This window comes from Alosa sapidissima, chromosome 22 (assembly GCF_018492685.1).
Source record: "Alosa sapidissima isolate fAloSap1 chromosome 22, fAloSap1.pri, whole genome shotgun sequence".
Classification (NCBI taxonomy): domain Eukaryota; kingdom Metazoa; phylum Chordata; class Actinopteri; order Clupeiformes; family Clupeidae; genus Alosa; species Alosa sapidissima.
The window spans coordinates 26160508-26171836 of record NC_055978.1 but is presented as its reverse complement, the minus strand read 5'-3'; the positions used below and the strand labels follow the sequence as shown (position 1 = coordinate 26171836).

General features: G+C 44.2%; 1 protein-coding gene across 2 annotated transcripts; it reads right to left on the bottom strand.

Annotated features, from left to right (window-relative positions):
* Positions 1-1501: 1501 nt before the first annotated feature.
* On the bottom strand, positions 1502-3302 carry LOC121697258 (transcription elongation factor A N-terminal and central domain-containing protein). Of its 2 annotated transcripts, none has more exons than XM_042078700.1 (2): positions 3204-3302; positions 1502-2800 (listed from the first exon to the last, which is right to left on the bottom strand). In XM_042078700.1, the coding sequence occupies exon 2, from the start codon at positions 2787-2789 to the stop codon at positions 1692-1694; it is 1098 nt and encodes a 365-aa protein (XP_041934634.1). In that variant the 5' UTR covers positions 2790-2800; positions 3204-3302; the 3' UTR covers positions 1502-1691. The 2 variants fall into 2 exon arrangements, with proteins under 2 accessions (XP_041934634.1, XP_041934633.1); XM_042078699.1 differs by having other exon boundaries at positions 3148-3253.
* Between the last annotated feature and the right edge of the window lie 8027 nt (positions 3303-11329).

The window sequence follows — 11329 nt, the reverse complement described above, 5'->3', positions numbered from 1 at the left end:
CAATTAATTGCATTCTTAAAAAATGTAAAAAGTGGCAGTATTTCTTGAGGAAGCTACACTCCTTTGGAGTGAGCAAGGAGATTCTCAAAAAAATGTAAAAGGATACTGACCTTTTCATATGCCGATTTCACTCCCTCTCAATCAAAAATAAGAAACACCTCCAGAGCATTGTGAACACATGTTCTAAAATCATTGGCCGCCCTCTACAGTCTGACATCACTGCACGACAAGGCAACACTAAGGGAAGTTCATTTAATGCATTCTTAAGTATCACACAAACCGTCTTATGTCACAGTACCGCCTGTCAGTCAAATGGTCAGCTTTGCACTGGGTGGTTTGGGACTGGATTGATATTATCTCAGCAGCACAGATAGATAGATAGTCTTTCTTGTCCACTATGGGGACATTTTGTGGTCAAGGTCTGTAGAGAGCCTCAAAAGCATACACACACACACACATAACATTCATACAGTCTCAGAGTAAGGAAATGGACTAAATTCAGGTTGGTTCTTTCTGATTGGGACAGGGAAAGTCACTTAAGCACCCAAAAACCTGCTAATTTACTTACAGTTCCCACACCCACTGCTATTCAACAGCAGCAGAGGCAGTGGCGCTGCAATAGTGTACTATTGGCAGTGACTGAAGCAGCAGCTGTAGCAGTTCAAGATCACATTGAATGTGTTAGGCTACTTCATGCATTGCTGAGGGGAAGGTCTGTTTGTTGAATTTCACTCTGGTATTTGTACCGCTCCTGGTGATGCAGCAACACAGTGCACGTGCTTCAACCACCTGTGTACTTAGGCTTAGCTTTAACATAAAGATTTGATTTTAGATTGCGTGTGTACAAAAATCTACACCAAAGTCTTTGATGTGGACGTGTTTATCTACATCATATGCACTTACCTAAGATAGGATTGGTTGAGGCTGAAAGATCTTATGAAAGAACATATTGCATCCAGTCAATTACATGCAGACTACAATTAACCAATTAAGCTCACTGGTCTTAAACATAACATCTATTAAACAGATAGGACAGACACACTTTGACATAAGTCATGGTGATGAGCTGAGTTTTTTTTATGAAAATCGATTTTCTTTTCAAATTCCATCACTGAACTTTATCCAGCTGCTGATCTGCAGGTCTGTCAAAAGTAATGGAGCTCATTAGTGATGTCATCCATAAGCATAGAGGCTTAGGCCTACTAGGTATAAATTGTATAAACTAATGATACTGATAATGCAAGAGTAGGCCTGATATCTGCACTATATCCACCCATCCAACTGCTCTGTTACTACCAAAGCATTATTAGGCCTACTACCAAACTAGATAAAATTGCAGAGGGAAAATTAAAACAAATTAAAATCGTAAATCAGGTTTTATGTGTAAAAAATCTGAGATTTTCTTTTTAGGCCATATCACCCAGTAATAGTTAGAGGGGTTATAGGATTTGTTTTTCATGGCAATTGATTACTGAATGTAATGACTTAATGTGGACTGAAATTTTGGATTATTTTTTTTTAATTCAACAAAAATAGAAATTTCAGCTTTTACGTCATGCTTATTAAAAACACAATTGAAAACAACTGCAGGTCTGTCTGTCTGATGTTCTTCAACCCCAATCCACTGAGGCTGCTCATCCCACTCATACTGCAGTGCCTTAGTATGTGAAATCAACGCCACTGTCCTCATGTCAGAAGCAGACCCAGCCACTCTGATACCACTGCTGTCCACATCCTGAACACGTCACAAAAGTCATGGCTTCTTCGCCGGGGTTCCCCTGCCGCACCCAGGCAGGAAGGAAGAGAGTGCCCCGTGAGATCTGCGTCACCTGACAGTCCATGCCCTGGCACCGCTTGCAGCGCAGCTTACAGGTCCGCGTGCCCTCCACGCCGCGTGGCAGCTGGCACTCATTAATTCCAGCGGCCACATACGACTCCCTCTCCCTCCGCAAGTCCTCACCTGCCATGTCTTCCGCCGACATGCGGGCGAAGTCCTCTGGGATCAGGCGGCCTGACAGCAGCCCCTGTCTGAGATGAGAGCACTTTGGATTGCGCAGGTTTGCCACCTTGCTCCGCACACAGGTCTTGTATTTGGGCATGTTTGTGCCATGCACTGCGTGGATGTGACTTTCAATGTTGCAGGCTAACGCTGCTAACGTGTCCAATGTGTGTGCATCCTCTGGATCCTTCTCAGGGCTCAGTGCCTGCTGAAGTAGCTGTGCACATTTATTTCGAACTGTGCAGAGCTCTGAGGTGATGTTTACAGAGGGGGCCTCCACATGCCCTAACTTGATCGCTGACTCTTGAAAAGATGACTCTCTTGTCATCTGTTCACCAGGTGTTGCACTAGATGCTATTCCACTACTGTTTTCAGTATGTGTCTGAGATCCAGTTTCTTTTGCAGACGGTGCATCACCCGTGGCCAGTTCACTTCTTGGACTATCTGAGGAAGCAGCTGTAAACGTAGGCCCATTCAGTAGTTCAGTATCATCTGCTTTTGATTTTGCAGATTCACCAGCATGGATCTGTCTGCAGATATGCATCTGTGGATGGCTGTGTAACTTTTTCCATTTTGAAAGTAGGACTTTTGAGGTTTTTCTCACGTTTATGTCTGGGCAGGACTTGACAACCCGGTAGAGGATCTGCGCGATGTCAGTATTTTGTAGATGTTCTAAAGAGACATGCGCGTCTAATAGAAGCGAAAGGAGAGGTGATATATCGTTGTAGTTACCATTTTTATGGAGCTTTTCTATCTCTTTAGCATGATGAATGATTTCCTTTGCGTCCATTGTCCAACAACCTGAGAGGAGGAAAAGAATAAAGCGCTGTGTGACCGACATGCCATGTGCATCGAACACAAATTCAGCAGGCTGCATGCACCAGCAACGAGAGATATGTTCTGCAGCCACAACGAAACAGTAGGACTTGGCTAGGCTACATAGCTATTACAAGTAGGCCTAGCTAATTCTGAACTTTATCCCAGCTAGCAAAGATAGTTGCATTTCACGCTAGGCTGTTACTCTAATAGCCTAATGCAGCTGTCAGTTATCCAGCCTCGCATAAAGTTTACACACAGCATAACGTTTGTAGCACCCTATCTATATTGGTAACATTCAATTCACATTTATGTAAAAGATAATAACTCACAATGCATATGTTAAAATGTTTCTCCTTATAGTATCTTGTGTATTTTCTCTGCCTACCATTTTCTCATGACAGTCTTGTCGCCATCTTTGTTGTTGTGCAGACAGCTGCAACATCCTGGCTAACCACTAGAGGGAGCAGTTGGGAAAGAAATGGGACAACTTCTCTGTCTGCATGTCCTTGAGGATGGATGCGTGTTAAAAATGCTCATTTTAAGATAATTGCGAAATAATGCAATTGCTTGAGATAGGGCTATGCTCATTGATTATTTGAGTAAAGTATCAAGTCCTGATGAACCATGAAGTACGTTTAAGAATGCATGCACAGGACAGAATTGGGTAAATTGCATGAAGCAGTGTAAAAATATACTCCAAGCCTTGAGTACTCCTGCTGACAAAGTGGAGGAATTTTGATGAATTGTCTACACAAGGCTATCTGTGAATGGTATCAAGTTTTTCCAAAGCTATTCGTGTCAGATTATTCTTCTCTTTGGAGAGATGTATGTATGGAGTGCATGCGCTTGCCATGCCCCATGGCAAAGTAATTTAGAACAATCCAGTCAAACGATCAAAAAAATGCCACAGGTATGTAAGTGGAAAGATAATCTTATGTAACATAGATAGCATGAGTAGAAGGGCTCAGTGTAATAACTCTGACAGAGATTGCCGAAGGAGACATTCCAGCCTCCACGTGCTAGCACATGTTCCAGCCGAGATGGCAGAGACATGGGGGGGATGCACTGACAGAAGGCACACTCTCTATACGCATACCTCTCTGGTGCTCTTTGGAGAGTGAGAGAGGGACTCTCCCATTATTTGCAAAGAAATATATCTGACTTTTAACCGATATTATGGTGGTGGTGCATGGAGTCAGCTAACACCATAACCATCCAGGAACCACTTGAGCTTTGTTTAATGGATGAATGATTCAATTCACAGTGAAATCCTACAGAAAGATGCTCATCTAAAGACCTCAGTCTAATGTCTACTTCCCTATTTCCTCTTTATGCAATGAATATAGACGGATTACATAACACTGAAACATATGGCCTCTATAAATGGGATCCCAAATGGACACATGCGAGACATAAGAATATTGTTTAGCCTCGAGCTGTATGTGTGCAAATACCTGCATTTGTCCCCATTATCTCTCTCTCCATCCCTCCCTCCCTGCCTCTCTCTCTCCCTCTCTCTCTCCCCTCTCTCTTTTCTGTTATTTGAAGAAATAAGTTATATTGTCAGAAATATGTGACTAGGGGAGTAAATATCCTGTCTGGAGTGTGATGACACGTTGTGTGCTGTTTAAGTCCTGAAGAGGGAATGTGTGTGTATGTGTGTGTGTGTGTGCGTGTGTGCGTGTGTGTGTGTGTGTGTGTGTGTGTGTGTGCTGTGCTCTATTCGCTTTGTGGATTGTGGACAGAGAGGAGTATCTCTGTCATTTATCTCTGATCAAGGTCTGAGGTGATACTATACCCTACTACTCTATCAACCCCCCCCCTTCTCTCTGTCTCTCTCTCTCTCTCTCTCTCTCTCTCTCTCACGCACACACACGCGCGCACACACACACACACACACACAAATTGTGAGTTAGCTTTACCTTGGGCATCAAGGTCCCTGTCTGTTCGCTGAAGCTTACAAAAAATGTTGTGTATGCCTAAGTGTAACACACACACACACACACACACGCACACACACACACACACACACACACACACACACACACACACACACACACACACACACACACACACGCACACATACACACACAACTGAGAGTGGATCTGGGCTATGTATATTCAAAACAGCCATTCTGCAGATATCAATCAGTATTCAAGTGGGTGGGTGTTCCTTAGGGAAGGGAGGTGCTCTTGTTGTTCCCTCGTGCCTCCACTAGAGGGTGTTGGCCGCTGTGGGTTTTTCCCCAGCAACGCGAAGAGGAAGCTGTGCTGGTGTCACATCCTGCCCTACCCAACACATTGGGGAAGTAAAGTGAAGAGATTGTTGAGAGAGAGAGAGAGAGAGAACAATGAAAACCAACATTGCAGCTTCCCACGCATCACCCAAAATCAAAGTCTTGTCTTTGTGTCTGACAAAGAATCAGTGTGCACTGACGTGTTAGAGACTGATTTACCATTGTTTCATCTTATTCTGAGTAGTGTGCACAGTGGTTATCTACGGAATAGGTCTCTCTCTCTCTCTCTCTCTCTCTCTCTCTCTCTCTCTCTCTCCCTCTCTCTCTCTCTCTCTCCCTCTCTCTCCCTCTCTCTCTCTCTCTCTCTCTCTCTCCTTTCTGCTTTCCCGAGTGTATCATATGAGTATTGGCTGAGGAGTGATGCAGCATTAGCTCAGGGTGCCCTTGTGAACTGTGAGTCATGTGTGAGACTGCCCCTGCAGCTGCCACTCAGTGCAACCCCCCCCCCCAACAGAGCTCCTTGAGCCACCAATTACACCATAAGCAAATATAGGCATGTGTAGTAATGATGCCGCGCAGCACTGATCTGTCCATCCTTGGAGATGCATAATCATGTCCCTCTCTATTTTGGACATTTCTCTAGCTAATGACTCCTCTTCCATTTTAGCTCCTTTAAAATAGTATATGTTTCAAAAAGGAACATGTGTGTGTCTGTGTTTGTGTGTGTGTGTATTTGTGTGAGCGTGCGTGCGTGTGTGTGCATGTGTGTGCATGTATGTGCGTGTGTGTTTGTGTGTGTGTGTGTGTGTGTGTGTGTGCATGTTTCGGCATGGGGCCTCATATCGGTCTTTGTGTGACAAAGCAGGTCAGGGCTCCCACCAATAGAAAAGACTGGGGGGAGTGTGTGGGGGGGGGAGCCTCATCAGAGAGCATGACCTTGAGAACATATGCACAAAGACACACCTCCCACCCACATACCAACACTCATACATTCAGAAGTCTGTAGGGATTAGGGATGTAACAGTATGAAAATTTAACCTCACGGTTATAGTGAGTGACCAAAATTATCACGGTTTTCGGTATTATCGTGGTAGTTTTAAAAGTGTGTTCAATATGTTCAGAAAGCACTGATAGGCCTACACAATAATGAATAGTAATAGCTGAATAGTTTCATAAAGTGTGACAGTGTTTATTATATATTACAAAAATATAGGCAAAACCTTATCAAAAATCACTTTGAACCAGGGACACTGAAACTCATTTTCACCTGGGGGTGCGCATAGAGGGGGCGCTGGGAGGGGTTGTTACTGAGTAGATTCCTTTATTCTGGTGCATTTCAAGGTGGCCTATTGCTACTGAAGAAGGGCATATTTTCATTACCGCGGTATTGTGTGTTGTCCCGTTCACTTTTTCCTTGGTAATGTTTAGCTTATATCTTAACTTAAGCTACAATGACTTGGAGTTGGCTATTTGTGTTATTTGGATCCAATGAGTGAGACCCAGTAAGTAGGCCTACGGTATTCTCCTGGTAACATGAGTGGAATGGATTTAATATGCACGCGCACTTAAAAAGATGCTGAGGGTCTACATGATAGCTACAGTGCATGTTTTGCGTTGAAAATGTTCCGCCTTTTAGCAGGTGTAGCCTAATCCGAATCGTGGTTAAATCCATCAATTAGACAACAGAATCAGTAGGGTACCAGTTTTGTTTCATTGTGCCAGGCCTTTGTCAAAAGCAGGCTCGGATGAAGCTGGAAAGTATGAAACACATGGTTTCCACACCATGGTAGGCCTAATCAACCGTGATAATTATGATATTTGAAATGAAAACTGAAATGTAATTGTTGTCGTCAACATTTTTATAGTGGTTTACCGTTACACGTTACATTAGGTCTACGTTACGTTAATCGTTACATCCCTAGTAGGGATGGGACTTTTCACACACATAGCCTACAGTATTTGTATAGATTCATATCCACATAGATGCTTAGGACATTTCTTTCACCCTCTCCCCCCTCTTCCCCTCATACACAAACACAACTGAAATAAATAACTATTCATATATTTATTATCAAGTCAAGTCGAGTTTATTTATGTAGCGCATTTCATACACAGAGTTCATTCAATGTGCTTTACAAAAACAAAAGCAAACATTAATAGCAAATAAAAGCATAGAAGGGCAATAGTCGAAGAATAGTTTAAAGGATAAAGATCATAATAAAAACACACAAGGTAAAGTAATTTAAAAATAAAGAATAATAAAAAGACAAAATAAAAGACACAAGGTAGAATAATTTAAAGACAGAGCAAGTGATAACATAGGAACTCAGTTATATCTACTTCTTTCTCTATCAGGGGTTGGTAAACCTTCCCAAATATGAACAAGGCACTTACAAAGGACATCTGTTTAAAGACAAGCTTTTCCCCCCACTAAAATGTAATCTCCACATTTGTGCCAGGACAAAGAATTATGGCGTTAGCTTTGACATAAGGCAGCTTCAACATGTGTTGCCCCATAAATAGCTCAAAGACAGAGGGTCTGCTTCTTGTTCTTCACTCTGGTATTTTTATCCCTTCTTGTGTTATCAATCTGATATCTCTGTATTGCAGAAACAATGCACACATACCAGACATACTGGGATCACCTGTCCCTCAGTGCCTTCACATTATCACTTGAATGTGTGCTATATAAGGTATTAAGAGCCCACACTGATTAAGCTGTTGTTGAAGGTGTTGATTGTATTGAGTCTGGGGTATTTTAATGATGGGACATTTTTTCATCTTTTTCTCTTCTAAACTAAGCTTCCAGTTTGTTGTGCCCCTTGACATATTATTCTACTGACTATTGAATCCCCTGTAGCCCACAACTGTGTGTGTGTTTGTTTGTGTGTGTTTGTGTGTGTGTGTTTGTGTATGTGTGTGTGTGTGTGCGTGTGTGTGTGTGTGCGTGTGTGTGTGTGTGTGTGTGTGTATGTGTGTGTGTGTGTGTGTGTGTGTGTGTGTGTGTGTGTGTGTGTGTGTTTAGAGTCCACCATGCTGTTGAGTCACTGCATTCCTTTGCCATGATTCCCGCATTAGATCTGGTGTTCTGGAGAAATGCTCCTTCCCTGGGGAGAAGGCCCTTCAAGGCTTTGCCTCCATCTACTTCCCATCATGCTTTGAGGCATTGGTGAGAAGGGGGGAGGGGGGCTCACAGGGCTTTCACCAACCAAAATCTCAACTGACATACTGCAATGTTACTATTGGGAATATTGAAGTGTCTCCATTCTTTCACACTGGCTCACAAGCAAACAGAAATACCTTGTGAAGTATAAACAACATAAATACAACAATGCAGGACATAATAGTTCTCTATTGTGTGTGCATTTTGGTGTTTGAGTTGTTCTTCATGCTTTAATGGGGCTGGCCAAGATATATTGGTCGCCAAGATTCCTTATCAGTGTGATAAGATCCTTATCAGTGTGTATTCATTCTTCAGGGAAATACTGTGTGTGTGTGTGTGTGTGTGTGTGTGTGTGTGTGTGTGTGTGTGTGTGTGTGTGTGTATGTGTGTGTGTGTGTGTCTGTCTGTCTGTCTGTCTTTCAGTCTTCCTGTCATCTTTCATCTGTCTCTGTGGTGCAAGGTCAGACATCTCCACCTTTGTTGTTAAACACCAACACAATGGTGTCAGACAAGCACCAACATATACTTAATGTGCTTTCAGTACACACACCGTGATTAAAGCATGTCACTTATCTGGATCCAATCACCACACCCAGCACTCTGACCAATCATGTGACCACAGGTGTATGGTCTTGTGTGTGTATGTGCAGACTGACTCTATTTCAGGGTGTGGCAAGAGTGAAGATTCTGGGCTTTAGAGAATTTACTTCCTCCATGCAGCTCCAAGAAATGGCTCTGCCTGGAAGGCACCATTGATCTTATGCTGTCATGGAGGGTTTTTGTGTTAACCTGTGTCTTCTGGTTGGCCAGCCCCCATTACGAGATGAGGCTGCAGTTACGGGAAGCTGTCTGCTACTGCGGGTAATTTCCCTCGGACAGCTTAGCAGAAGGCACATGCTCCCGTAGCGAGGAATCTTAAAGTACACGACCAGCGAGAGACAAAGAGAGCAAGACAAACAAAGAAAGAGGGGGAGGGAGACGGACAATAAAAAATAGAGATAGAGAGAGGGAGAGAGAGAGAGAAAGAGTGGGCGTGTATACTGGACACCCCCCCACCCCCACCCCCCCTACAAACACACACACACACACACACATACACACACACACACATACACACTCCAATCCTGGCGATTTCACAACAGTGTGCACATTCCTCCTCCTCCTCCCTTGTTCTCTCTCGTTGCCCCCCCCCAGAAACACACACACCCCCGTGGCACGTTGTCTGTGCTACAGTAGCTCCTCTGGCTGTCTGATCAATGTGCCAAAAGGCATCACTGCCCCCTCTCCCTGCCCAGACCACCACAGGAGTGTGGCACGGAAGAGGTGGGGGGTGGGGGAGCCACTGTCCGCTGAGACTGAGGCCGATGGAGAGATGAGAGAGAGGAGCGAGAGAGAGAGCGTTTGTTCTGCCGACGTGATGACATGGTCTCCTCCTGCCTGGACACTGGAAATAAAGGCCTCCCAGAGTGTAGTGAAGGTGCGAGTGGACGTGTTTGGCACACGGATGAGGCCCAGTCTTGTGATGAGGCCCAGTCTTTTATATCCTATATGCTGTATGTTGTCCGCTGAGAGAACCTCGTGCAGTGTGTGCGTGTGGGGGAGTAGTGTGTGTGCATGCGTATTCATAATGCAATCTGACAGGCTGCTATATCTCTTTTATCCCTCACCTCTTTGTGTATGTGTGTGTGTCTGAGTGTGTGAGTATGTGTGTGTGTGTGTGTTTACATTTGCACAATTATCTTTAGGTTTAATTAAGGTTTGATGTTTTTCCCTCATGTTTACCTCACAACCGGGAGAGACTAACAGCATATCTGACTGAGAGAGGAAGTTGTTCCTCTGTAAAGGGAACCAACTACTTTTTTAATGTCTCCTTGGGACCTTTATAGGCTGTATAGTCATTATGCTTTCAGAAAAGTGATGTTTGTGTGTGTGTGTATGTGTGTGGAGTGTGTGTGTATAGCATGGAACACACTGGGCTCTTCCCAGTTGTAAAATATGTGCGTCATTTGATTATTAACAAAACGTTGCCCATAATTTAACTGACGAAACTGTCTGTGGGTCTTTGATGATGTAACAGTGTTGCTGGTAGTAAATAGGGTTATACGCACGCACGCACGCACGCACGCACGCACACACACACACACACACACACACACACACACACACACACACACACACACACACACACACACACACAGACAGACCACATACCACACAAAGGACACTGGAGCATCATATTTGGTTCTCTCATCTGGCATGTGACATGCCATTTGACACTGGCAACCCACAAAACCAAACAAAACAGGCACTCTGAATGACTCCTGGACATACTGTACACAAACACACATAAAATCATACGACTGTATACAAATTCTCTATCTCTTTTCTTTCTTTCTCTCTCTCTTTCACACACACACACACACACACATGTCTTAGAGGGGGCTAGAGAGTGAGTCGTTTGCCTGTGGTGCTCTAAATGATTCAACATCAGTTCAGTCTGACCTGCCTGAGACACTTTACATAATGCTTCAGCTCCGGCATGGAGAACAGCACAGAGACAGGGCAGAAAGGGTTAGGGAAGGGGTGCTGATGGGAGGGAAGGGGAGGGGGTAGAGTTGAGGTCATCATTATTGCAAAAAAGGCTTCTCACAAAGCCCACAAGCATAGCACAGTGAAAGACATGTGCACGTCCACACACAGAGAAAGAGAGGGAGAAGGAGGGAGTGAGAGAGAGACATGCACACTTTTGAGATAAGAATTGCCAGAAAGTGTCCGATTTCAGCTGATGTGGCGGGAGGAGCCATATTTGGGTGAGGAGTGAGGAGAACAGTGGGAAATCTGAGCCCAGCATTCCACAGCAGGACTTTATCAGGCCAATCCTGACCTGTCCACAGCGCCTGGTAACCAGGCCAGAGGGGACTGTCCCCAAACACCACTGATGCCGCCGCAGGTGTCCAGCAGCCATCCTGGGAACACAAACGGCATGTTGCTAGATGACAGCACTCAAGCAAAGTATGTGTATGTTTGTGTGTGCGTGTGTGTGTGTGTGTGACTGTAGTAGAGACCACACACCTACATGCTGACATAGAGGTGTGAGGATTCTGTTAGGTT